Here is a 26,506-nt window from a genome sequence, read left to right as displayed (position 1 = left end):
ATCAACAGTCTTGTGCCGGGAAGAATGTGAGAGCAAATAGAAGGATAAATCTGCAAAGCTGGACTCAGCTGTTAAAAGTTTGTGCTCTGGCCTCTTTTATCTGGCCTCTTTTGTGTGTGCCCTGTCAGTTTGGGGGACAAGGCAAGATTACCTTTGCCTTCATCTTTGTCTCTGCCTAAGCACAAGACTCAAATATGTCACCAGCTTCTAGATATTGAGTGAGAAAGGATTTGGGCAGAATGTCTCTGAACTTTTTCTGGTGCTGCCAGACTTGTGTGTATACCAACGGAGAATGCACTGGGGTCCAGAAACATGGCCGTCTTACTGCCTGCATTGACTTGCGGCTCCTGGTACCTTAAAGTAAGTTTTACGGTTAGTGTTTCTTAAGGCAAGATCTCAGATAGGTCAGACTGTTATGAAATTCCTGTTCACCCTGCCTTAGCTTTCCAGGTACTGTCAACACCTGCTGACCCTTGGCTTTCCCTCTTAGGACTTTGAATGTGGAAATGATGTGGAGCTCTCTTTTACCAAGAATGGCAAGTGGATGGGCATTGCCTTCCGAATCCAGAAAGAAGCCTTAGGGGGCCAGGCCCTCTACCCGCATGTCCTGGTGAAGAATTGTGCTGTGGAGTTTAACTTTGGGCAGAGGGCAGAGCCCTATTGCTCTATTCTCCCAGGGTTCACATTCATCCAGCACCTTCCCCTCAGTGAGCGGATCCGGGGCACCATTGGACCAAAGAGCAAAGCAGAGTGTGAGGTAAGTGGACCAGAGGACTAAATTGGTGGCCACTCTCCAGAGCCACCAAGGCAGATGAGGGATACTAAGTAGCTTGTGTGTATGGCGAAAGGGACAGAAACTTGAGTCAACATGGATGCATGGTTCTTTGTCCAGCTTCTTGGGGCTGAGATTGGAATTGAAAAGCTGCTTTGAGGGTGAAGTTCCAAAGGAAGTGACCACTCTGCTCTTCAGCAAGGCCTGAAACTGGGGAAAAGAGGCTTCCCCCTAGCAGGACAGGATAGCAGTGCACTCTGCCACCCAGTGTTCTTGGAGCGGGCTGAGCAATTCTACCCTCCCACTCAGAGCTAAGAGCATAAATGGCCTTCGGCTCCTGTGCTGTACTGATGACCTCTGTTTCTTTTTGTTTGTTTTTAATGAGCCATGGTCTCTGTGACCCGGGCCAGCCTCGCAGATGATGTAATTGTGACTTTATTCTTAAGATACATGTTTTTCATAAACAGCTGTGTTTGTTTTAGAAAATTAAGAAATATATAGAAGTCTTAACTTTCCCATAATTCTACCACTTGCAAACAATTTAGTTGAAGATTTTGGAATTTATCCTGTTTTTGACATTCCCCATTGAGATCTTGTAACAAGCAATTTGCTATCTTGTCCTTTTACAGTTACCATTACCTTATGGTCTGTGTCCCACTGCATGAAAACCTTTTACACATCTTTTTTGAGATAGTCTGACTATGTTACCCAAGTTGGCCTCAGACTCCCTGGATTCCAGTCATCTTCCTGCTTCAGCCTCCCAGGTTGCTAGGACTAGAGGTGTGTGCACTGCCACACCTGACACCTGGCGTGTAACTTCTGGTTTTGTTTTGTTGTTGTTGTTGTTGTTGTTGGTTTTTTGTTTTGTTTTGTTTTGTTTTGAGACAGGGTTTCTCTGTGTAATCTTGGCTGTCCTGGACTCACTTTGTAGACCAGGCTGGCCTCAAACTCACAGATATTTGCCTGCCTCTGCCTTTCAGAGTACTGGGATTACAGGTGTGCGTGACCCGCACTTGGCTGACCTGTAACGTTTCAATGACCTCAAAAAAGAATTATTCCCTTTATTGTACATTTAGTGTTTGTTGAATTCTAAATATGAAGATTAAATGGGACTCATGACCTTGTGGGCACACCTCAGTTTCTCTTTTCAGACCATTAAGAATGAACCATTTCTCATACCTTTTTATATGGTTCAGTCCCAGGTCATGATTTCTCTTTGCCAGTGGCCGCTTCATCGTTCTGTAACTGCTGTTGGTGGGACGTGACTTAGTGCTTACCTATGCCAGACCGTAGACTCAGAATCTGACAAGCCTTATGTCTTTGACTCCCAACAGCAACACTGAGATAGATGCTATTGCTTCCATTTTCCAGAGGCAACCAGGAGGTTCAGAGTCATCATCATGGGCACCATCAAGCCAGGGTGGTATATGCCACCATGCCACATGCTGCTGCTGTTTCACAGCACCCCTTCCCTGTCCTATTCTTGTAGATTCTGATGATGGTAGGCCTGCCTGCTGCCGGTAAGACCACATGGGCCATCAAACATGCAGCCTCCAACCCTTCCAAGAAGTACAACATTCTGGGTACCAATGCCATTATGGATAAGATGCGGGTAAGGCTGACCTGTGCAAATTCACCTTACCTCCCAGCTTTTGGGTGCTGTCCTGTACCTAGGCTCCGCTCACCTTTCATTACCCCTTGCCCACAGGTGATGGGCCTGCGTCGGCAGCGAAACTATGCTGGCCGCTGGGATGTCCTGATCCAGCAGGCCACTCAGTGCCTCAACCGCCTCATTCAGATCGCTGCCCGCAAGAAACGCAACTATATCCTAGATCAGGTACTATATACCAGTGGTTCAGTGACTAGTTACTGAGTGGGGATTTCCCTCCAGCCCTTTTCTCATTTCTCCATAGTACTCTGTAGGAGCTGGCCAGGCAAACACCGTACATAGGGTAGCTGGGGGCCCTACATACCACTTTCTAAGCCCTCCGTGGTGGGGTTTGGGGCTATGACCCCAGACCCACTAGCTTACTCACTTATCCTTAGGCAAAAGTCACATAGCCAAATGAAAAAAGCATAGATTTCTTTTGTATTTATGTGTGTAGGTGTTTTGCTAACATGTTGTTCAGTACGCTACGTGTGTGCCTGGTTCACAGAGGCCAGAAGGAGGCATTAGATTTCTGGAACTGGAATTACAGACAGTTGTGTGAGCTGCCATATGGGTGCTGGGAGTCAAACCCAGGTCTTCTGGAAAAGCGGCCAGTGCTTTTAACCACTGAGCCATTTCTCTAGCCCCAAGGGGCAAGGATTTCTAAGCTTCACAGGCTAGGCTTGAACCCCAACACTGCTACTGACTAGCTATGCATTTATAGGCACCCAACTTTATCCTGTGAATTTCAGCCTCCTAGTTTGCAGAATGGAGGGCCTAAGGCCTCACACACCTCCACAGGACCTATTTCAGAACAGCTGATCTGTGGTCATTATATGCTCTGCAGAATAAGGGTACTCTAGCTTCTCTGAGCACACTTTTATAAGTGGGGAGTCCATGTTTAACTCATGGTATTTTCTACCTACATATCAGTTAGGGTTGGGGTTTGGTCAGTTTTGAGTTGGAATAAAAACACTGTGCACGGCTTTCAGCATTGTCAAAAGAGTGAGTGTCCTAAATATAGCTTAGGGTTCCTGTGTCTAATGAGTTCCACATATTTGTTGCTACACAGCAAAGACATTTGTCATATAGGTTTCTTCGAGTAGCAGCGCAGGTCCCAGAGTCTGTGGTTAAACATTATATTCATGCTTTCCTAAGAACCTGTAAGGAAACCTGGCTGAAGTGCCTCCTATGTGTGGCACTGACTGTTTGGTGCCCATGGCTTTAAAGGCTTGGTGAAGTTGGAGCTGGTAGCTAAACATTGGTTGGTGGTTGGATCCCGGGAGGAACCATGGTGTCTTCACATGAACTAAAGAGCCTACACAGACCAGCTGGGGCAGTGTATAAGTGATCTCTGGTTATCCTTTAGCTCAGCCCAGTGAGTAAGGGGGTCCACTCAACCTTCTCTCTGGAGATGCTTAGCTTAATTTTTTTGTGCTGGGAGTTGAATTTCTAGGACCTTACATATGCTGGACAAGTGTTCTCCCAATCAAGCTGTATCTTCGATGCCCCCAACTCACTTCTCCCTGTTCTCCTTGTTAGACCATTTTGGAATTTATGTTTGTCTGTGCCTGATTGGATTTACTGTCCTGAGAGGTCGGGCAATGATGTTAATGCTCTAACATTAGAGCATTAACTCTTTTGGGAGTCCCCAGAAAGAATCTCCTGCCCATCCTTTACTCATTTCTCTGGTCAAATCGACCCAACAGTGGAAGTCACGTTCCGCATATACTGTGTGCCATTTCTGTTGTGCAGTTCAGCCAAGCACAAAGTAGAGCTGATCCCAGTCTTACCTGGTGCTTCCTTGTTTGGGGCTGCACCAGATTGCCTACAGTCTCAGCCTGTTGACTTTGCAGAAAAGATGCAGATCAGGCCATAAAGCAAAGGATCCTACTTTCCAAAGTAAAGAACACAGTTCTTTAGTTAACCCAAGGCTAGAGCCAGACCTCTGAAGCTCTGTGTCACTGAGGCCAAGAAAGGGGTTTTAAATCAGTGGTTTTTCCTGTTGTAGTCTAAATCCAAAAGGGTGTTCCAGAAAATTCGATTCTGAGAATGGGGGTTTTAGGTGAATGTAGGCAAAGGTTTAGAGCAGTTCCTGCATTACCCACACCATTAGCTTGGCTGTGAGGATCTTCTGGCCAGGGTAGAACTTTCAAGAGACGCGTACTGCATGCTGAGTCCCTGTATTCGCAGACTCTCAGCCCAGGTCATATTCCTGCATTAGCAATTCTGTACCTTTTTGTATTTGTCAACTTCAGACGTGCCTATCCTCAGAAGATGATTCCCCTGTACAAACCTGAGACTGGGTAGCCAAGATTCTACCTTTGCCAGGCCCTCAGCTACTGTACTAGAATATATCTGGTGATAGCACAGCTGTCATCCCATAGTGACCTCAGCAGTCCTTCAGATTGTGTGGGTTATCAGAGAGAAACATATAGAACATCAAAAATAGAGACCAGCTAGCAGAGAAACAAAGACTTCATGAGAAGGAGTCTGCCTGACAGTCAGGCAAGGTTGGGTGCTGGTGACTTCCAGGGAGCAGGGGGCGGGGCGGCAAGCAGTCTGTAGTGGGAACCAGCAGAAAACATTCAGAAGGTAGGCCTGGGTAAAGAGGACGAAAGGGCCAGGTCTTGTCCTTGGCAGTGTGGACCGTGGTCATATGTGCAGGAAGGTGGGGTTGGGAGACACGAATTCCTGGCTACTGAAATCCCCAGGAGGAGCAGGGAGTCCTGTGACTTCACGTGGCGCTATTACAGATGGGAAGCCACCAGAATGAGGTTTCTAGCCTGCCCCTAGGCTACCACAGGGCCTTGAAACAGAGTATATAGCAGGAGGTGTGTTCTAAGAGACAACAAAGTTGCTCAAACTACCTAGATTTGGGAACTACAGTCTATAGGGCTCTTTTAGGAGTGTGTCAAGGCCTAGGCCAGGGTGGGCATTGCTCGGTCTGTCGGGGCTGGAGACAATAACTTTATTGACTTAGCCTCACACTCAAAGCTTTGGTTCTAGCTGAGCATGATGGGGCATACCAGAATACCAACACTCAGGAGAGAGGGCCAGGCTGATCTCTGAGTTCCAGGCCAGCCAGGGTTACATTGTGAAACCCTGATTCAAAACAAAACAAACTTGGTTCTAGTCCCGCTCTCATCCCTGTTGGCAGGTGCCACATTTGTTTTTCCTGAAACAAACATGGGGCTAGAGTAGTACCCCAAAGTAAACGACCTCTTGTTAGCAGGCTCTGGTGGGAATTTTCTTTCCTCCACCTGCACTGTCCCCAGAGCCTCGAGCCGGCTCCATTCCTGGCACTCAGACCAGTTCTCTTCCTACATGTGTACTTCTTTCTACTGGGATTCACCTCACTCAACCCAAAGCCAACATTCTTTGTGAGATGTGCTCCTCTGGGACCCAGCCAATTTCTGCCAGATGAGCCCTATGACAAGAGAGAGCAGGTAGATCAGGCAGTAACCTCTGAAAGAACTCAATGTCAGCAGAAGTCCCCCACCTAACCTGCTGTGTCCTCGTGCCCTCAGTCTGTCGCATACCAGAACTGATCAAGCACCATGTCAAGAAACCCAGCTCCTACTACCATCCCTTCTGCTCCTTTCTTGGGGTTGGAGATAGTCTGGAGCCTGACAACACAGAGGCCCAGCTGCTGTCTTGGAGCTGACGTCCTCCAGCAATGGGGACCTGAAGGAAAAGGAGCTGGGTGTCTGGAAAAGCTGACTTGCTGTTGTTCTTGTCTCCTGGCAACAGCCACAGAGCCCCCAGAGACCACAGAGTGCAGGGCTTGCCCCAGGGCTCTGACCTCATTGTGTTTGCTGTGGTAACAGCCACCAGCAGTTTATTCCCCTTCCTCCAGGAAAGCCAAGAGTTTGCGTGGCTCCTCTTCCTTCCCCAAGCCCAGGAAACAGCAGGAAGACATGCTCTTAGAATTTGTCCAGAATAGGCTTCTCAGCACCTCAGTGCTCGAGGGAATGCCTTAGATTCACACCTCATCCCAGACAAAGGGCAGCCACTTGTGAGTCCAGGCTGCTCTGCCCTTACCCTCCCATCTTGTACAGAGATTGGTCCATTTGCCAACTTATGTTCCCTCATTGGAACTTTTGACAGGGCAAGTAGCAGATGACCAGAATGCATTTCTCTATTCCCTCACAGGTTAGAGGACTAAGAACAGGATCACTTGTAGGCACCAGACAGAATGGACCAAGTTACCAGCAAAGAGTCAGGGCCACGCACCCTGTTGCCCACTACCTACTCTGGCTTTTGCATCGGGAAGAAGCTTAACAGTTTTGCTGAAGGAAGACAAATGCTTCACTTTTAGGAAAGGTGCTAAGGAGTACAATAGCAAAAACCTAGCTCTACTCCGTAACTGTAACCTGTGTCTTGAAATCATTTGTTACTCAAGGCCACAGTACTAGGTCTGTGCCTTTCACCCCTTCAGCTGTGCTTCCTTCAGGAAGTTCTGGGAGTAGGGCAGAATGTTCAACCTGATATGTGGGTTGGGCCAGGGAGCTAATTGGTTTAGGGCCAGAACAGCTGCACCCACAGCTTGGATTTCATAGCAGCCTGTGATGGCACCCCAGCCTCTGAAAAAGGTCCCCTGTGTCATCTCTTCCTGGTGGGTGCATTGGGATGCTGGGCCTGCTGACCATATGCTGAGATCCACCCTGTGTGCTGGCTTCTTTCCTCGCTGAATGCCACAGAATTCTACAACTGCAAATCCTTACCAGAGCCAGACTTCAGGGGGCAGAGCCGAGATTCCATCATGCAGCTTCTACCCCAAAGCCTGTTTTCTTTCTGGCCTCCCTGTCTTCTTTCCATTTGGGAGATTTCTACAGCTTAGCCTTCCCCTTTGGTCTGGGTGGCTTCAGGTCAACGCCATGGTGTAAATATCCCCAGCACCCCACCCACTGACACTCACTCCTGATGGTGCTTAGATCTATTGAGTGCTGGGAGTGATCTGGGGCTCAGAGCTTTAGCTCCCGTAAACCTACTCTATCGTCACAGTAGTGAGCAGATGGCTTTAATACTGTCTGCCCTTCCAGGGCTTGAAATGTAGTAAATCCACAGGAAGTTGATTTTGCAGAGGAAGCCACACCTTTTCAAGGCGTTTCCTGTGTGAGAGCTGCCACTCAGACTGCATCATGCTTTCTGGCAAAGGGCTTGACTGGCACATGGCGGGTGTTGGTCACTGGGTGTCGTTATTGCCGCTCTCAGTCATGACACGAATCTCCCAGTGCCTGCCCACAAAGAAGGAAAACACAGCTGCAGTTTGGAAAAGCACAGACTGTCAGCCTGTCAGTCTCTGCTGGGACACTTGTGGGTAAGGCCAGTGTTTGACAGGACTAGGAGAGAAGACGTAAGGTATTGATGGAAACAGTTTGCACAATTATCAGGACTGGTGGGTTATGTTCTTCCCATGAGTGACTAGTTAAAAGAGAAAACACTGGGCAGGGCACACACCTTTAACCCTACCACTTGGGAGGCAGAGGCAGGCAGATCTCTAAGTTCAAGGCTCACCTGGTCCACATAGTTCCAGGCCAGTCAGGGCTATGTAATAGACCTTGTTCTAAAAAAAAAAAAGAAGAAGAAGTTTAGGGCCGTAATTTTGGCACTCAGGCTGAGGCGGGAGGATTATGAGGTTAAAAGAATGTATGCAGTAGAGCTTCTTTCATATCTGTTCATGTTAAGCAAAATGTAAGCACTTCTAGAAGGGCCTATGTGAAATGCAGCATGTTATCTCTGGGAAGTATGGCTGACAGTAGATGCCTGGAGAGGCTCTTCCCTTAAGCTTTGTACCTTGTGTGGTGAATATTTTACTGCAGACACGTAATCCTTTGAGAATAGGGGAAAGGATTTGTGAACTGCAGTGCCGGTAAGAAAAGGATTAACAAGGAAAGCCCCACCATTGGGAGCCAGCCTCTTCGTGTTTCCTAAGTCCCTTCATTTGCTGAGGTGGAGCCAGGTCTAGAAAGAGAAGAGCTATTTCCTGAGTCTGCTGGGAGGATCCGTAGTACACCTTTCTCATTGCTCCCTTACATAATGTCCTGCAAGAGAGACAGCTCTGAATATCCAATCTCTCGCCTCTTACCTACCCTTAGACAAATGTTTATGGGTCAGCCCAGAGACGGAAAATGAGACCATTTGAAGGCTTCCAGCGGAAAGCTATTGTAATCTGTCCAACTGATGAGGACCTAAAAGACCGCACAATAAAGCGAACTGATGAAGAAGGGAAAGATGTCCCAGATCATGCGGTCTTAGAAATGAAAGGTAGGAAACGAGTGGCTTCCGGGGCCATCTCAGCAGCATCCTCAAGAGAAAGGACTCTTTACTCTGGGCCCCTCCAAGCTCCTGATGATCCCTTGTGCTCTGCTCCTTCTTTCTGTTTTGTCTCTCCCATCACCCTTATATGAGGGAGCAGGCTCCTCTCTCGGTCTAGGGAAGGACTTTCAGGCTGGATGGGAATGGGTGTTAGGAGGGAAAGTGTGTGTAGAGCCCAAGCTGAAAGGCCTGCACCATCTCCCACGTCCGGTACCCACCAGTTGGGTGAGTCTCAGTTTGTTTCACAGTGGAACAAAGAGGTGTATGGCTTCACTTGACACCGAAGCTTCTGAGATGAGACTGGAGGGACCTGAACCTCTCTGGAAAAAGTCTTGGTTAGCCAGGGCTCACACCAAGCAGTCGGGTCCCGTCTTAACCTCTACTCTGTCTTGTTGACCACCTCATCCCTTCAGCCTTCCTACGCTGGTGAAGAGAATCAGGTGTTAGAAGGTGCTGACCTCCTCTCTCTGTTTACCTCCTCCTAGCCAACTTCACTTTGCCTGATGTTGGGGACTTCTTGGACGAGGTTTTGTTCATCGAGCTCCAGCGAGAGGAAGCGGACAAGCTGGTGAGGCAGTACAATGAGGAAGGCCGCAAGGCCGGCCCACCTCCTGAAAAGCGCTTTGACAACAGAGGTGGTGGCTTCCGAGGCCGTGGGGGTGGCGGCGGTTTCCAGCGTTACGACAACCGAGGCCCTCCTGGAGGCAACCGAGGAGGCTTTCAAAACCGGGGAGGAGGTGGCAGCAGCGGTGGTGGAGGAGGCAACTACCGAGGAGGTGAGAGATGTTCGCCTCCTCCAGCCTTTCATTCCAAGGCCAGGCTGTGGGAGACGGCTGGCAGCCTGCTGCTCTGAAGCCCTTTGCCCATTCATGTATGACAGTGCTGTCTCTTTTTTGTTGATCTTCCCCTACCTGAGCATACGCTCCTTTCAGGAATCTTGAGAACCAACTGTAAATCTAATAAGGGCAAAAAAAAAAAAAAAAAAAGGCAGCAAGCTTAGAGCAATTAATTTGCCCTCGTACACACAGCTAAGTTGAACTGGGAGTCCATAGTCTTAGTAAGTGGTATGGAGGCGGAAATAAAGTATGATCATAAATTAACAAGGGGCTAGAAAGATAGCGAGTATATTTAAACATAAATATATAAATCAAACATGTCCTAGATCCGACTTCAGTGAGTAAGGATGTTGTGATAACAAATTAACCTTCATGTAGACAAGGAAGCAGCTCGGGAAGGGCCCCCTGTGAAGCCTGTTTTTGGTGTGTTGGGAGTTTAGACTCAAGAAACAGTTGTACAAAGGCTCAGGAGAGGCCACTTGGCCCAAACTATTGGACTCGGTCTGGCTAGCTTGCAGCTGTTTCCTGGTGTTTGGCATCATTCCAGAACATCTTTTCTAGTTTGTTGGACAGCTGTGTAGAGCTGGGCACACCCAAGACATCTGTGCCACTTCACAGTCCAGTAGAAGACACGGGCCTGTCTACGAATAACGGCTTCAGTTGTTGTGTCCAGTCAGGGACAAAGTGCGCTGAGGGCCTGGGGGAAGCGCAAATGGAGTGCCTGCATTTCCTTGCTTTGTTGAGCTCAATCTGGATATAGCCAGCCTTACTGAGGCATCCTGTACATGCGGATTTTCCAATGCAGGTTTCAACCGCAGCGGAGGCGGTGGCTACAACCAAAACCGCTGGGGTAACAGCAACCGGGATAACAACAACTCCAACAACCGAGGCAGCTATAACCGGGCTCCCCAGCAACAGCCACCACCGCAACAGCCGCCACCACCACAACCACCACCACAGCAGCCACCGCCACCACCTAGCTACAGCCCTGCTCGGAATCCCCCAGGGGCCAGTAGCTACAACAAAAACAGCAACATCCCTGGCTCCAGCGCCAATACCAGCACCCCTACAGTGAGCAGCTACAGCCCTCCACAGGTGAGGTCCTGTGTGTGTGTACACGTATGCACTTTTGGAGAGGAGAAGGGGCAGCCACAGGCTGCGCCCTTCCTGCTGCCTGTCCTTTTCTCTTGCAGCTATTTAGCTGTGTCAGACAGTAGACGTAGCTAGGGCCCCTCCAACGCTGGAGGTTGTGCTAGCATTGGCCTCGCCAGCAAGGTCACGTCCCTGAGCTCTGTCACCAGCCTCACTTGTTCAATGAGGAAACGCTCAGTGGTGTCACCTCTTGCCCGTCGTGAGGGGCCAGGGTCCCAAGGTGGGTGACGACTCTGCTCTAGGCCCCATTCCAGTTTTTAGAAAGCCAGCGTTGGTGCACACCTTTAATCCCAGCATTTGGGAGACAGAGGCAGGAGGGTCTCTTAGGAGATCCAGGACAGCCAGGGCTACACAGAGAAAACAAATACAAAAGAAAGGTGTTGGTTCCTTTAAAACAGAGAAAGTTGTGAGTCACTGTGTGGGTGCTGGGAAGCAAACCTGGGTCCTCTGCAAGACCAGCCAGTGTTCTTGACCACTGAGCATCTCTCCAACCCCAGCCTCAGTTTCCCTCTCTGTAAAATAGAGCTAATGGAAATGATGTCAGCATTGCGAATGAGATATAGTGAGATGATCCATCTGTACGCGAGAAGCTTTTCATAACTTGTCGCACTGCTTTTCTCAACAAATCTCACATGGTGACTACCGTTTACTGGGTGCCCAGCACTGTGCACACAGCTTGGGTGACCAAGACAAGCCAAGAGGGTGGCTGTACCGAGATTGTTTTGCAGGTGGTGAAGCAGGTCTTAGAAATGCCACATGGCCTCTGCCCTTGGGTCTTAGAGCAGAGCACAGGTCTAGGGTGTGCTGCTTCCCAGACCTGTCCTGGCACTTTAGAGCAGACTTGACTCCACCAAGGAAGCTGCCTCCATCCCAGTGTGTGCTGTCTGTTTCACAGAGCTTTTGTCTTTTTCTCTCCTCAGCCGAGTTACAGCCAGCCACCCTACAGCCAAGGAGGCTACACCCAGGGCTACACAGCCCCACCACCTCCACCTCCACCACCACCTGCCTACAACTATGGGAGCTATGGCCCCTATAATCCCGCCCCCTATACCCCACCACCACCGCCCACTGCCCAGACCTACCCTCAGCCCAGCTATAACCAGTATCAGCAGGTATGTGCAAGATGGGCCTCCCAATGACGTTTCTGGGAGCAGTCTTGGGTTTATAGTAATTTGTGGATTCAGACTTGGGTTCCTGCCTGTTCCTGAGATATGGGCAGCTGCCTGTCTTGAGCTACATTCATCTCAAAAGCTTTGGTAAGCTGCTCTTTACTAGCTGATGAGAACTGGTGTGTAGACACGGCCCCCAGTGTAGCCTGAGCTGGGCCTCCAAGGTGGCCAGGATCTGTTCCAAGTTGGTGCTGTGCTGGGGCTACCACACCTGAAAAGGACAGCCAACAAGCCATAAGACCAGGACTGCATTTCCTGCTTTCCCATTTATGGCTTCAAGTCAGCACTTACCTTTCCAAAGCATTTTGGCTTCTGTCAAAGGACCCGTATATTGAGGGTGGACCGCAAGAGGAGAGAAGGGGCGCTGTGGAGTGGTCGGGAGGTGACCGGATATTCCTGTTCTCTTCCCCAGTATGCCCAGCAGTGGAGCCAGTACTACCAGAACCAGAGCCAGTGGCCGCCATACTACGGGAACTACGACTATGGAGGCTACTCGGGCAGCACACAGGGGGGCGCCAGCACACAGTAACGGGTGCTGGAGCCTCCAGAGGCCCTGCCAGCTGCTTCTACGAGCACCTGCCTTGGCCCCTTCCATCCCTCTGAGTCCTGTGGTGCTGGGGACAAGAGTTCTCCCAGGGCTGCCTCTCTCTGGCCCACTTCTTCAGAGGGCTTCTCCCTTCATAAGGCCAGGCACCTTTTCTCTGGATTCAAGCAGGCAACAGTGACCTTTTCTTTTGTCTGTGTCCCATCCACTTCCTCCTCTCCCTGCCTTTTTAACTACAGAGTCCTCCTCTCCTTGGTTACCCAGTGAGGCCACAGTGATTGGGGAGGACCCTTGCCTGTCTGCCCCTCCCCACCCTGCTTTTAGCCCCATGGCTTCCCAGACTCTCACGCAGTTGGTTGTAAATTCTTCCAGGAGATGTTTTACTGTCTACTTTTCAGGATTTAAAAAAAAAATTTTAAAAAACTTTAAAAAAAAAAAAGTTTAAGCAAAATGCAGAGGGAGGAAGAAGCAGTGACTTTTTTTGGTAATTATGCTTTTTTTTTAATTTTTAGAATTTGTCTGTTTTTACTGTGGGTCAGCCGTTGATACTTCATCAAATAACCATTTCTTTGCTGAGTTCAGGTAACCGAGGAAGAGCCACACCCTCGAAACAAAACAACAAAATCACCTTTAACCCAACTTTTTATATGATGTCTCAGTTCCCCGTAACTTTGCACACAAGCGTCTGTGTTCAGTTGGATTGTAACTGCTTTTTGTACTTGGAGAGAGTGTGACTATTGAACTTGAAACCTTTTACTCCAGGAGTCTTGGTAGTTTCTGGTGGGCTTGAGAGGGTGAAGGGAAGGTGGGGGTGGGGCCAGCCTCCCTTTAGACCCTCACGCTCTTCCTCCACCCCACCCAGCATTGCTTCTCCAGGTGCCAGACCTCCAGAGTTTTACATGCTCCCTTTGATTACTCGCACTTCCTTCTACCCTATGTTTTAACCGGACTTTAGCAAACTGCACTTACTACGAGATGTTTTACCCTGTTTTGTTTTGTTTTCTTTCAATAAATGACATGGCACCTGCTATCAGGAAGGAAGCGGGGTTGACACCCTGAAGTGTTCCTGCAGTTGGCCTTTAATTGGGATGGGGACCTTCCGAGGGGGAGTGTTTCACTCACTCACATAAACACTCGTTCTGAGCCTCACCCAGCGCAGATGCTCCTCGGGCAGGCCACACGCAGGTGGGACCTGTAGGAGCAGGCTGCCTCGGGCCTCTCCCCAGTGTACTGGGGATACTCCTAGCCTAAGGCCTGGCCTGGATGCTGCTGGAAGCCCCGCACTGCCTCCTGCTGTTCCTCACCATCCTGGACTGTACTGGGGACCCTGAGCACCGCAGAGGTGGCCCTCGCCCCTGTTCTCCAGAGTCTTATCTCCAGGGACTACAAAGTTGTAGCCAGTGACCCTGGAGTAATGGAAAGAGCTCCTGGAGAAGAGAATGCAGGCTGAGCTTTGGGGCTTAGCTTCATTTCTCTCCTGTGTAAGCAGTGTGTTTCACATCGGAGCCAGTGTGCACAACTCAGCCCACCTCCCTTGTAGGAACCGGGGAGCCTTTGAAGGGTCACAACCTGCCAAAAGAGCTAGGGGTGGCGGCACAGGCCTGTATCACACTTCCCTCAAGAGAGCTCTGCATACCCTTCACGGTGCACCAGGGCCTGGGAACACCAGGAAGAAGGCCCAGTAGTTGCAGGGCTTGGGGGCGGACCTAAAGGGAGCAGGAGGGGTCCTGCTCCTGTGATGGGCAGCAGCGCCCTCTGCTGGCCGTTCCTGAAGATGCAGCTGATTAGTTCTCTGATGAGCATCTGAGCGGAATGCAAGCCGAGTTCTCCCTCTTCGAGCCTGTTTCTAGATTTATGCATCCGCTTCCTCATAACGCTCTCCAGTTCCTTTCCTTGGTTCCCTTCCCCAATCGCTGTAGGCTCCGGCCACCTCAGGGCTATGAAACCCTCTCTGATGTGGGACCCTCTTTTCCTGTTACGCTTTCTTGGGACAAAACCTTGCTATAAAACCCTGGCTAGCTTGGAACTCGCTAAGGGACAGGCTGGCTCAGACCCCCAGTGACTTCTCTGCCTCCGATTGCGGTTTGCCCTGTCCTTAGTAAAGAAATACCCATGCCAGCCAAACTGCCAGAAACAACAACTGCCCGTCCCTCAGGTCTTATCTGGGCCATATCCCTACCTGAAAGCCTCCGGCTCAGCCTGATGGGCAGCGCCCCACGTGCCCCGCTTCCACGGATTCCCACACCCGTCCCTCACATCTGCAGCCCCCTCCGATTTTGGAAACACGAAGGTACTCTCCCTGACCTCAGCTCACGCTAGCCACAGGCTGGAAGTCAAACCTACGAAGAGCACCAAGGCGGGAGAGACGGCTCAGCGCTTCGAGACGGTTGTTGCCAATCCTGACGGCTGAATTGTATCCCCACTCCCATAAGCTGTCCCCTGATTACATGAACGTTTTAATTAAAAGGCATATTCGAGAGTCTGCGGTGCTCCTGCTCCTGGAGGGTGCTCGGGCAACAGCCATTCCGAATATTAGCCACGAGAGGAGCTGGAGTTACAGCAGGTCCCAAAAGACAGGACCCCCGCCGACTCTCCGACCGGACGGGCTAAGGGCAAACCCGCCGGACTAGCGCCCTTTTGTTGTTGTACCAGGTTGCCGGAGGCGGTGCTACGCGTGCGCATAAAGACCCACCTTTGACCCGGAACTTTGGTGCCTGGGTGCCGCTTAAGCCCCGGGCCCGAGACACTAGCCGGAAACGAGTACGGGTGCCTAGGGTCCTGAGTGGCTTCCGCGGCCCGCTGCGGCGGTTAGTGAAGCGGAGAGGGCTGTCATGGAGGCCTTGGCGGCCGCGGCAGTGGCGGAGAGGAGGAGCGACGACGGTGAGGCTCCGGCCGGGCGCCCGCGACGGGAGGGTGCTCGTGTGGTGTGACCGGGAAACGGTTCCGGCGAACGCTGAGGGGGCTCTCTAGGAAGTCTGACCTCGGTTTACCGGCACGTTCGTCCCGTGTTCCGCTTTGGGGTCAGGTTATTCGGCCTTGTGGCGGGTGGACATCTCCCTCCGTTTCCTTCGAAATGAACCCCTTTCCGTGTCCTAGGCCAACCCATTTCTCACCATGCAAAAATAAACTCCGCGCGAGTCTTCCGGTCTCAGACCAACCTTTCTCAAGTTACATCTTTCTGTGCCAACTTGAGTTTTTCTGTGCCCCAAGCTAGCTCTCCTCCTGTCCCGTGCAAGCTCACTATATCAAACCAACAGTTCCCATTGCATTCCAACTCCCCCGCCCCGAAGTCTGCAGGCCGTTCCGCTCCTTAGGTCCCTTTTCTCTCGCACCTTCAATGGCTTTCCCTTGTCTACTGACTTCCCACAAGTATTGCCTGAGTGTTTTGTTGTTGCGTTGTTTTGTTTTCCCAGTCACTCTTTATATAGTCAGGCTGGCCTCCAAATTGCGTTCCTCCTGTCTCAGCCTCCAAGGCGCTGGAGTGACAGCCCTGTGCTACCACGCCTGTCTTTAAAATGCTTTTGTCTTGCTCACCTTAAAAACTCCTTGTTTCAGAGTAATCGATGTGGGGTGAGGTATACAAGAAGCCGCTTGACAACCAAGAATCGGGACCATACTGAAGCTGAATAGCGGGTTATGAACGTAGAGACGGGTGTCTATGAGTTCTACCTCTGTGGCTTTCAGTCTTTGAAAAGCTTCGGTTGTGGTGGCTTACACCTGTAAACCTGACACTTGGGAGACTGAGGCAGGAGGTCAGCCTTGAGTTTGAAGACAGCCTGGACTACATAGTGAGTTCTGGGTCATAAGATGAGACCCTGTAGAGTGAGTCCCTGCCTCACAAAATACATATATGCATATATGTATATGTGTGTTTGTATATAATGTTTGTGTGTTTTCCATAATAAAATTGTATATATCTTATAAACTTTTTGGTGTTAGGGCTCAAGCCCTGGGCCTTATGAATGCTAATTATACTTGCTACTACTAAGCCATACCTCCAAACCAAAAAGAGACTCTGGAGCAAGACGTGGTGAGACAGACCAATGATCAGGAGCCTGAGGCAGGAGGATGGGAAGTTCAAAGCCAGGATCTGAGGCTATGGCTTATAAGAATCCTTGCCTAGCATGTCTGAAGCCCTCCTGTCCCCGTGTACCGTTTGTGGTGGAGCAGGACGGTAGTCCTGGCACTCCCAAGTATTTTTATCAAAAGAAACGGGAAGTGAGCCCCTTGGCCCTTACAGTGCCCTCACCTGACTTCTTCAGAGTGGTGCGCACCGCTCAGCATGTTCTGCCCCACCACCCACCCCAACCTGGCTTTCCCCTGGGCGCGGCCAGGGACGTAGGAGCCCAGTGCTGCCTCCACGTGCAGTTAGGCTGCTGATCTGGCTGACTAGGTTTGTTGTTTTGTTACATTTTCAGTATTTGTCTGTTTATTTGAGGCAGGGTTTCACCCTGTAGCACAGCCTCCTGAGTGCTGGGACTCCCATGTGTATGCCGCCCTGTCCAGCATCCACACTTTTCTTACGGTACTGCTTCCAGGAGCCAGTGCGAGCTGGGCCTTGGGAGACATCACGCTCTGCTTCTTTCCTGTGTCTCAGGCTGCTCTTTCTTAGCCCTTGATTTGTCCTTATTACTGCCATCCCACATTACCAGAAACTGGGTGTTTTAAATGAACAGAAGTGAAATCTGAACTTACCATTGCCAGAGAGAAATAAACCACAGGCTCTAGGCTGCTGCTTGTCACTTCCATTCGGAGATGGCTCCTGGCATTTGTTGGCCTGTGGCCACTGCAGTCTGATCTCTGCTTCCACCCTCATAGACACACCCTGTGTGTCTGATCTTCCTTGGCCTCTCTTAGTTTTCCATTTTGTTGTTGTATGTGTATGGAATCTTTGCCCAGATGCATGTCTGTATATCATGTGTATGCTTGGTGCCCACAGAGGCCAGAAGAGGGCATCAGAGCCCCAGGAACTGGATTACAAATGATTGTGATAGGGGCTGGGAATCAAAGCTGGGACCTCTGGAAGAGCAGCTGGCGCCCTTAACCACTGAGCCATCTCTTCAGCCCTTCCTCAGTGTCTCTTATTACGTTTTGGATATTTAATCTAGAATAATCTCTCACTTTTCAAGAGCCTTAATTATACCTGTAGAGACGCTTTCCTCTCCCCACAACCACCGTTACAGGGTCCAGTAATTAAGAGGTGTCTGTCTTTGGGAGACCTGGTTCTTGGCTCTCGCCAGGATGTTCTCTCCCCACACACAGCACTTGCTTTATGTTCTGTCTGCACACACTCCGCTTCACATGGCCTGCCTTTGCCCAGCTCTGACAACCATGTCTCCACCTCTGGGGGAGCCTGGAGGTCCGTGTCCCATCACTTTCTTAGATATGGCTTCTCAAAGGTCCCCTGTACCCAGGGCAGTTTCCCTAGCTCAGTCTGCTTCTCACCTGCGTCCCTGTTTCGGGGGTGGTTTGGCTGTCCCCTAGGCCAGAGCGCTGGCCCTTCCCCTAACCCACACAGGCCTCCACCCTCATGGCTTGTCCATTTCTGCACCTTCCTGACCCTCCTCCCAGCTCCCAGCAACCAGCCCCAGCCTCTCTTGCTTCGGTGACTGAAACCCACAGTACCCATTGTGGGCATCCCCCCTCCTGCTCATCCCAGTCAGTTAGCTGAGAGTGACGCCTGCGGGCTGAAGTTCCCTCCTACCCTTGAAACAGCTGGCTTTGCCCAGCGTCTGTTTCCTGTTGGTCGCATAGGTTATCTTTAATCATGACCTCCCATATCAGACTGGCCTCCTCGCTTGAGAGCAGGGCCTGTAGAGGTTTGCCCTAGGCGCGCCACACTCCTGGCTCAGGACTTCCCACAGACTTGAGAGTGATGGGGGGTGTAGGATACCTAAGGGAAGTGAATGAGCGTGTCGGTCCTTGTCTTAGTCACTGTTCTGTTGCTGTGGAGAGACACCATGACCACGGCCACTCGCATTAAAGAAAGCATTTAGTTGGGGCTGGTTCACAGTCTCCTAGGTTAGTCCATCGTCGTCATGGCGGGAGCGTGGCAGGGGGCAGGCGGGTGTTAACTAGAGCAGCAGAAGTGCAGGCCGCGTGCAGGTGCAGCTGGAGCTCCATCCTGATCTACAGACAGAAAAGCTCTAGGCTTGGCATTAGCTTTGAAACCTCAGAGACCCAGTGACACTCTTCCTCCAGCAAAGCCACACCTCCTAATCCTTCTAATCTTTTCAAATTGTGCACGCCCTGGTGATTAAGCACTCAAATGCCTGAGCCTGTGGAGGCCATTCTTATTCAAGCCACACAGTCACTCAGCAGGTCAGTGAATGTGTCTTAATGTCACCAAGGAAACGGGCAGAGTCCTCAGGGCCTGCACTGCTGTTTCCCCGATGAGAACGCTGTGCCCAGAAGTACAGAACAGCCTCAGCACCTCAGGTCTTTTCTCAGATGTCATTAAAAAGAAAAACTCCCTTATTTTCATGTTATATATTAGGTGTTGTGTCCGCATACATGTGTGTGAATCACAAGTCTGTATTAGAGAAGCCAGGAGAAGGTGTTACACCCCCTTTCACTGCAGTTAGAAGACAGTTGTGAGCTGCCGTGTGGGTGCGAGGATTTCAAACTGGACTTTGGAAGAGCACCTTGTATGTGGTGAGCCATCTCTCCAGCCACGAGATGTCACTTTCCTGGCAAGCCTTATTATTGTTACCCTCCGATAAAACTGTGCCGTCCTCACATTGCTCCTGTCTTTTTTGGATTTTCATTGAATGCATCACCACCATCATCGTCATCGTCATCATCATCATTATTATTGGTTTTAGATTTCTATTGTTGTGCATTTGTTTTTTGTTTGTTTGTTTTTTTAAATATTTACTTTATTTATGTACATTGGTGTTTGCCTGAATGTATGTCTGTGTGAGGGTGTCAGCTCTTGGAGCTACAGATGGAGCTTCCGTATGGGTGCTGGGAATTGAACCTGGGTCCTCTGGAGGAGCAGACAGTTCTTAACCACTGAACCATCTCTCCAGCCCTGTCATCCGTTTGTTTTTTGAGATTCAGTTTCACTGCGTAGTCCTGGCGGGCCTTGAACTCCTAGAGATCCACCTGCCTCTGCTTCCACCTTGCTGGAATTAAAGGCGTGCCAGGCTTCTGTCTCTGTTTTTCTCCACAGCCAGGGAAACACTTAACACACATGTATTTGTTAGTTAATTAGATTATTGACTTCAGCATCACAGAGGGACGGACCTCTTGCTCACCATGATCTGCCTAGGGCCTAGAGCATTCGTCAGAATGTAGTAGGTGCTCAGTAAATGCGAGCTGGGTGAGTGTGTCAGCACCCAGCCTCCTGCCTGAGCCCCCTTACCCTGATGCCCTGCCGGCCTTTTACTAAAGACTCCTCTTGTCCCACAGACTCTGTGGAACCCAGATGTGTGCACTGGGGGGAGCTGAGCCAGACTTCCATTCCATCTGGTCCCCAGGACAAGGACGCAGCGGCAAGCACACCAGGCGTCCCGGATGGCATCCCGGACGGCATTCCAGATGGCGAGGCCTCCCAGGCCGAGAGCCCGGCCGTGAGTGCCATGCTGCATGCCATCGCTGCCAGTCACCTGCCGGTGTGCAGTCAGCAGCAGGGTGAGCCTGACCTGACAGAGCGTGAGAAGGTGGCCATCCTGCGCCAGCTGTACCATGAGAAGCCACTGGTGTTCCTGGAGCGCTTCCGTGCGGGCCTCCGAGAAGAGCACCTGGGCTGCTTCGGCCACCTGCGAGGGGACCACCGCGCTGACTTCTACTGTGCCGAGGTGGCCCGCCAGGGCGCTGCCCGCCCCCGAACCCTGCGCACCCGCCTTCGGAACCGGCGATACGCTGCCCTGCGAGAGCTCATCCAAGGTGGGAGGGGGCAGGGGGGAAGCAAGGCTGAAGCCGAGCAAGAGAGGGTGCAGGAAGCCAGACCCCCAGTAACTGCAGGGACAGAAAGGCCCTGGGGAAGGAGCCAGGCACACCAGGGGACAGGGTCAGAACTCAGTGGGTGACAGTGTGGTAGCTGGCCCACTGCTCAGAGCCAGGCTGTCCTTGAACCCAGATTCCCCTGCCTCAGCCTTTCAGGCACTGGCAGGAGTAGCATTCAGATGGCTACGGCTAACGCCTCGCATGGCATTTTGGTGCTCACTTGCCACTAAGGAACGGGTGTTCCCGTCTGCACACCATGCACAGAAAGCACTGCTGGAAGCCAGAGTGGGGGTTTACGTGTGGCTTAGGGGACACAAGGCCACCGTGAGAAAAACAGGTGCAGAGCCCGACGGAAGAAGAGCCTGGTGTGGTGGGTCATGCCCTAGAGTTTGGGAAGCCGGCAGGAGGCTCTGAATCAGACGCCAGCCTTGGCTACGCAGTGGCTCTGTCCAGGCTGCGCACTCAGTGCCCCACAGACCGCGGGCCCCTGTGGGTGGTTTTATCCTGGATCGCATACAAATGCACACATGTTACAGACAGGGCACACGAGTCCATGCTCGGGCACGTGTGCTCACACACATCCCACCTGCGCACAGGCGGCGAGTACTTCAGCGACGAGCAGATGCGGATCCGCGCCCCGCTGCTCTATGAGCAGTACATAGGACAGTACCTCACAGAGGAAGAGCTCAGCGCGCGCACCCCGGCCCCCCAGGCCCCCAAGCCCGGCGCCCCCAGCACGCCTTCCTATCCACTCTCCGACCTGCTGTTTCAGTCCTACCAGGAACGGGAGCTGCAGCAGCAGCTGCTCCGGCAGCAGGAAGAGGAGGAGGCCTGCTTTGAGGAAGAAGAGGACAGTGATGAGGAAGGTAAGGGCCAGGAGCAGGGCACCCTGCCAGGCCTGTCTCCCCGTGTGGTGTCACGCAGCTGGGCCCCAACCTGTGAGACGAGACGAGGTCTGGCCTCACCCGCTACCTGCCATCTCTTCCAGTCTCTAGGCCCAGCATGACCACTGCATCTGGTGTGCGCCCCAGAAGGGCAGGGACTGGGCTGTCTTGACAGCACGGGGCTGGACATAGGACGGTAGCCTGTCAAAGTCCCTCAGGCCACACTCCCGGGTGTCTCCACAGACCAGACATCAGACAAAGACACGGAGGCCTGGGTGCCTGACTCGGAAGAGAGGCTGATCCTGCGGATGGAGTTCACCAGCCGCATGCACCAGCGCTTCCTGGACGGCAAAGATGGGGGCTTCGACTACAGGTGCCTCCCAGCCACAAGCAGGTCCCCACCTAGCCTCAGAGGGACCCCCTTAATGGCGCTACAGGGCCCTGAACTATTTCCCCACCATGGGTCCTGGTGTCAGTCACTCTGGGGGTTGTGACAAACACTGAAGTGAAGCCTGACAACACAACACCTTCATCCCAGCACTTGGAGGCAGAGGCAGTTGGATCTCTGAGTTCCAGCCAGGGTGACGTAAGACGCTGACTCAAGGAAAAGGAAAGAAGGAAAGAAGGAAGGGAAAAAAAAAAGATAAATGGCTGTCATTTGAGCCAGTCTCTTCCTTATGATTTCATCCCTGGGGCTGGCAGCTCAGGACCCTGCCTGCCTACACCCAGGCCCAATGGCACGTGTACTGTGTCCACAAATAGCTTCAGTGGAACAGGGATCCTGCTAGCAGCCGCCATGGGCTCCATCCTGCATGTGGGATTCATGCAGTGCCAGCTGGGGCCACCAAGGCTGCGCAGTGGGCGTGGCCCCTGTGGGCCGGCCCTGCTGCCACACTAGGGAGCCCCAAGGACGGCAGAGGTAGACCCAGACCTGTGCCCTCGGGAGGGCAGCAGAGGCCAGACCTAGGGTTAAAGCAAGGGACAGGCATGCGAGCTTCCCCGCCTGAAGGAGACCCCTCCCATGCAGAGTGCTGGTGACGCAGACCCACAGTAGTGGGGCCGAGGTGGCCCTGAGAGGCCAGCCTTTTTTATGTAGACTGGTTGGGAAGGCCTCCCTTTGGGATCCCAGAAGGCCCCAGTGTACCCAGGGGTCAGCTCCCCAGACCTGGGCCTCTGCCCAGCTGCTGACAGCTTTCCTCCTGCAGCACGGTGGATGACAACCCCGACTTTGACAACCTGGACATCGTGGCTCGTGACGAGGAGGAGCGCTACTTTGATGAAGAGGAGCCTGAGGATGTGCCCAAGCTTGACCTGGATGGGGACTGACTGCCCCCGCCCTGGCAGCCACCCATGTTGGCAGCTGATGACAGGCTGGCCTAGTGACTCTGGGACCATCACCTCGGACAACGCCTCCGCTTTGTTTACGGGTTCCCACTCTTCTCCCCAGGAACATCATTACATCTGTCTGTCTGTCTCTCCCCCCCACCCCCCACCCCAAACAGGGTTTCTCTGTGGCCCTGGCTGTCCGGGATTCCATTTGCAGCCTATGCTGGCCCTGAGCTCACAGAGCTCACCTGCTCCTTCCTCCTGCGTGCTGGGATTAAAGGCCTGTGCCACCACACCCAGTGCTTTTCTCTTTGAGATAGGATCCTGCTGTGGAGCACCAGCTAGCCTGTTACTCTCTTTGTAGCCAAAGCTAGTCTGAATCTCAGTACTCCTGCCTTAGTTCCCACATGCTGTGCCCGCAGGCGAGTCACCATGCCTGGCTTGCCTGGCTTGCTCTTCCCCTCTCTGGTGTCACTGCCTCCTCTAGCTTCCTAGGTCCATCCTCTGCCTTTCTGTGCCCCCAGCAGGGCCCCGACAGTCACCTGGTAGTTGCAACTGTCACACAGATGCTAGCATGTACTTCAAGCACACCTGGCCACCGGCACAGCTTTGGGCTTCCCCACCCCTCTGTCCCCATGTCCTACACTGGGCACCACTTTGCTTCTCCAGAGGTCCCACCTCACTCTTCAGGCCTCCTTGTTCATTTCCATTTCTCTCCAGACCTTGCTGTCTGTCCCTCTGTCTCAGCCTTTATAACTCTGGTTCTCTATGTCCCCTCCCCCAGGCCTGGCAGCCAAAGGCAGCAGAAGCCTTCCCTGTGGGCAGGGGTCAAGAGAACCCAGGTGGCACAAGCCTCCTCTGGTGCGTGTGGACACTGGCTGGGAGTGCTGGCAGAGGCAGAGCTGGGTACCACACAGCCAGTGTAGGAGGAACTTGAAGGGGGGGGGACTCTTTCCCCCAGCCCCCCTTCCCAGCCACAATTTTCCTTTTCTTCACTTCCTCCACCTCCTTCTCCCTCTCCTGTTTACACTCCCCAAATGCGCACAGGCTGTTATCATGGTCTTGAGTCACCACAGACACACAGCCTGCCCCAGTGTCCCTGCCCCCAGCCGGCCACAGGGCCCACCCCACAGAGCCCCCTGCTGCCCTGGGCTAATGAGAGCCAGATGGCTGCTTGTGACTCAGCCATGGCCTGTGGGAACCCAGACGTCCCACCTTCCCATGCCCCACACCCAGCCCTGGCAGCCCCAGCAGACCACAGGGACCTGCTCCTGAGAACGGGGGTGCTAGCACATCTGGCCCTGAGGGTCCAAGCTGCTTGGAGACAATGGTGGCTGGCACTCTGCTCTGGACATACCTGAAGGACCCTCAAAACTGCTTTGTGGAGCCAAGGTCCTGACCCCTGGATCTTGGCTCTGCCCTCTGGGTCAACTAAACTGGCAGAGAGCTACTTAAAGTAGGCAAAGATACTCAGCAGCTCGGCCAGGGGCAGGCCTCCTGACAACCCTAGAACCACAATGTCAGCTGCCACTTGTCACCAACGATGGATGGAAAGGGCCCAGCAGTAGCCATGTGTACCTTGAGACCAGCTGGCCTCCCAGGTAGAGCCAAGACCGGCACATACCCTCCACACCTCTCGGCCAGTGGGCCACCACGTGACCACCCGAGCTGGACAGTGGTGGAGACAGGGAAACGGACTTCCTTACGCCGCCGAGAAGACAACAGAAGGTGCAGGTGTTGTGGCTCGTGCTATGGTGGCGGGTGCTAAACAGTTAGAGCCCCACCCTTGTCCCCCGGGGGCCCAGCCACTCTGGACAGGAGCCAGGAGTGCTCTTTTGGGGACTTGTGTTGGCTCATGTATTTACAGTTGCTGTCTGATCATTAAATTTACTTTAGAAACTCTGTCATCCATCAGTCTGTTATGTAACTTTTAAAAAGAGCTGAGCCGCACAGCCATTGAGTCAGGATCTGGGGTTAGTCAGATGGTTCAGTCTGCAAATGAGAGACAGAGGTGGGGCTGGCCACAAGGACAGGGATTAGATGAGGAGACGGGAAGAAAGGTGGCGACAGAAGGGGGCAGAGACAGCAAAGGCACACCCTGCTGGTGCAGCCCCCCCAGTCGCTGCTTCTCTGATCTGGGTCCTGAGGACAGGCAGGCGGAGAGGCTGAGTCAGGGAGGGGGAGCCCCTACGCGGGCATCCGGCCCCCACCCCACGTCTCCTGCCTGGCCTGCCCTGGCCAGGTCTAAGCTGGGTGTTGTCCTGCGCCCATGCCTACCCCCTCCCCCACCTCTCCCACTGCCTGCTCCGCCAGCCTCAGCTCCTTTCTGGGGAGGTCCCTGCCTGCCCCACTCTGTCCTCATTTCTTTCTGCTGTCCCTTGTCGGTCACCAGGCTCAGCTCTTGCCACCTTTGTCAGTGGCCTGCCCCACCCCCACGCACGCCCACCCCCTTTCAGCCTTCACCCTCCTTCCTGTCCCTCTCCCTGCTGTCTCCTAGTCCACCCCCTTCCCGTCTGTCTCCCAGACCCTGGGACATCCAGGTCAGAGCTCCACGGGTGGCCCAGGAACCTAAAGAAGGGGTCACCAGCTTTCCCCCACCCACAAGAGGGCAGCAAGGCTGCCGGCCTGTCTGAGCAGAAGGAAATGTCTGCGCTGCGGCCTGGTCACCCCCGCCCCGGGGACTCGCTGGGCTGCTGCCGCCCCCAGGGCTGGGGCCGGGTAAACAGCGGCGGGCAGCCCGGGGATATTTATACCCAGGCTGGGCGTGAGGCCAGTGCCCACCACAGCCCCTGCCCTGCCCTACCCGCTGCCACAGCCAGCTCTGAGCCAGCGTGGCACCCGCCAGCAAAGGGACACCGCAGACAGGCTCCACTCGGCACGAAGGCCAAGCGGCACCGGTCAGACAACAGCCGACGGCTTCGCAAGAAAACAGCAGTGAAGGGTGCCCGACACGACACCTTCAAAAGTGGCCTAGACAACTCACACGCAGAACCAGCTCCACCTGCGCACAGATGCCCACCCTAGCTGAAACCCATCTAAAGGGCCGGGCAGGCCTCACAGCCCGGCACAGCCACACACACACACACACACACACACACACACACACACACACACACGCCAAACACCATGGATGCAAACTGTGAAACACCTGTTACTCCATCAACAAAACAGCAACCACAGGACGCTGCTCACAGGGTCACGCGGCTGGTACAGTGCTTGCCTGGGGCATAAGATCTGAAACCCGAGCACTGGAGAGCAGCCGGCCTCGGCCTTCCTGGTGCTGCGACCCTTTAACACAGTCGGTGAAATTATTTTCATTGCTCTTTGTAACTAGTTTTTCTAACATAGTTTTACCATTATAAATCGTAAGTATCTAGGTTTTCCAATGGTTTTAGGTGAACCCTGTGAAAAGGTTGTTTGAAAACCTCCCAAAAAGCGGGGGTCCAAACACAGGTTGAGAACCACTGCTCTAGAACGAGCAGCAGGACAATTAGGAGTTCAAAGACCGTGAGTAAATATTAAAACCACTTCCCTAGCACACTAGGCCTGGAGTTACGTTCCCAGCCGGGCCGCTGACCTCGCACTCACGTGTACATAATTAAAAATGTTACACTAAATCTTTAAAACAAAACACACACACACAATTTTAACTCACAAATCACACACCCTCAAGGCACACAAACACCAGAAACTATCACACGTGTGTATCAAAAACAGCTCATGTGAGAAACAGAACACACAACACCTTTCCAGAAAGTCCTTCTCACAGACCCACAAGCTTTAAAAACAAAAACCAACAACCCTGGTTTCAAGCGGAACTGACACTAAAACTGCAAACTTCTACACCCAGAGAACTGTGAAGATGCTGAAGAAAAAAAAATAAAACATCAGACTGAAAACTCGT

At 52.5% G+C, this 26,506-nt stretch overlaps 2 protein-coding genes across 5 annotated transcripts in view; both read left to right on the top strand.

Annotated features, from left to right (window-relative positions):
* Hnrnpul1 (heterogeneous nuclear ribonucleoprotein U like 1) overlaps positions 1–13,502 on the top strand; it is a 32,695-nt gene extending 19,193 nt beyond the window's left edge. For 3 of the 4 annotated variants that reach the window (XM_021657501.2, XM_021657502.2, XM_060366454.1), the window contains exons 8-15: positions 491–757; positions 2,262–2,384; positions 2,481–2,609; positions 8,522–8,690; positions 9,227–9,517; positions 10,383–10,672; positions 11,650–11,841; positions 12,311–13,502. In XM_021657501.2, the coding sequence (XP_021513176.1) occupies positions 491–757; positions 2,262–2,384; positions 2,481–2,609; positions 8,522–8,690; positions 9,227–9,517; positions 10,383–10,672; positions 11,650–11,841; positions 12,311–12,427 (1,578 nt within the window). In that variant the 3' untranslated portion in view covers positions 12,428–13,502. Of the gene's footprint in view, positions 1–490; positions 758–2,143; positions 2,385–2,480; positions 2,610–8,521; positions 8,691–9,226; positions 9,518–10,382; positions 10,673–11,649; positions 11,842–12,310 lie in introns of those variants that run through there. The other variant, XR_009585365.1, reaches the window with a different exon arrangement.
* Positions 13,503–15,126: 1,624 nt separating this feature from the next.
* Ccdc97 (coiled-coil domain containing 97) lies at positions 15,127–24,509 on the top strand. Its single transcript, XM_021657506.2, has 5 exons — positions 15,127–15,322; positions 19,856–20,332; positions 20,989–21,258; positions 21,520–21,649; positions 22,482–24,509. The coding sequence occupies exons 1-5, from the start codon at positions 15,274–15,276 to the stop codon at positions 22,600–22,602; spliced, it is 1,047 nt and encodes a 348-aa protein (XP_021513181.1). The 5' UTR covers positions 15,127–15,273; the 3' UTR covers positions 22,603–24,509.
* Positions 24,510–26,506: the final 1,997 nt, after the last annotated feature.

This window comes from Meriones unguiculatus, chromosome 14 (genome assembly GCF_030254825.1).
Source record: "Meriones unguiculatus strain TT.TT164.6M chromosome 14, Bangor_MerUng_6.1, whole genome shotgun sequence".
NCBI lineage: Eukaryota > Metazoa > Chordata > Mammalia > Rodentia > Muridae > Meriones > Meriones unguiculatus.
This window is presented reverse-complemented; position numbering and strand designations above follow the sequence as displayed.

What these genes read in the sequence shown, in the direction of transcription:
- Ccdc97 (XM_021657506.2), top strand. Translation starts at nt 15,274, where the DNA reads ATGGAGGCCTTGGCGGCCGCGGCAGTGGCGGAGAGGAGGAGCGACGAC. An exon ending in CCTGCGAGAGCTCATCCAAG is followed by an intron (nt 20,333 to 20,988) that starts GTGGGAGGGGGC and finishes ACCTGCGCACAG; the next exon opens with GCGGCGAGTACTTCAGCGAC. An exon ending in GATGGGGGCTTCGACTACAG is followed by an intron (nt 21,650 to 22,481) that starts GTGCCTCCCAGC and finishes TTCCTCCTGCAG; the next exon opens with CACGGTGGATGACAACCCCG.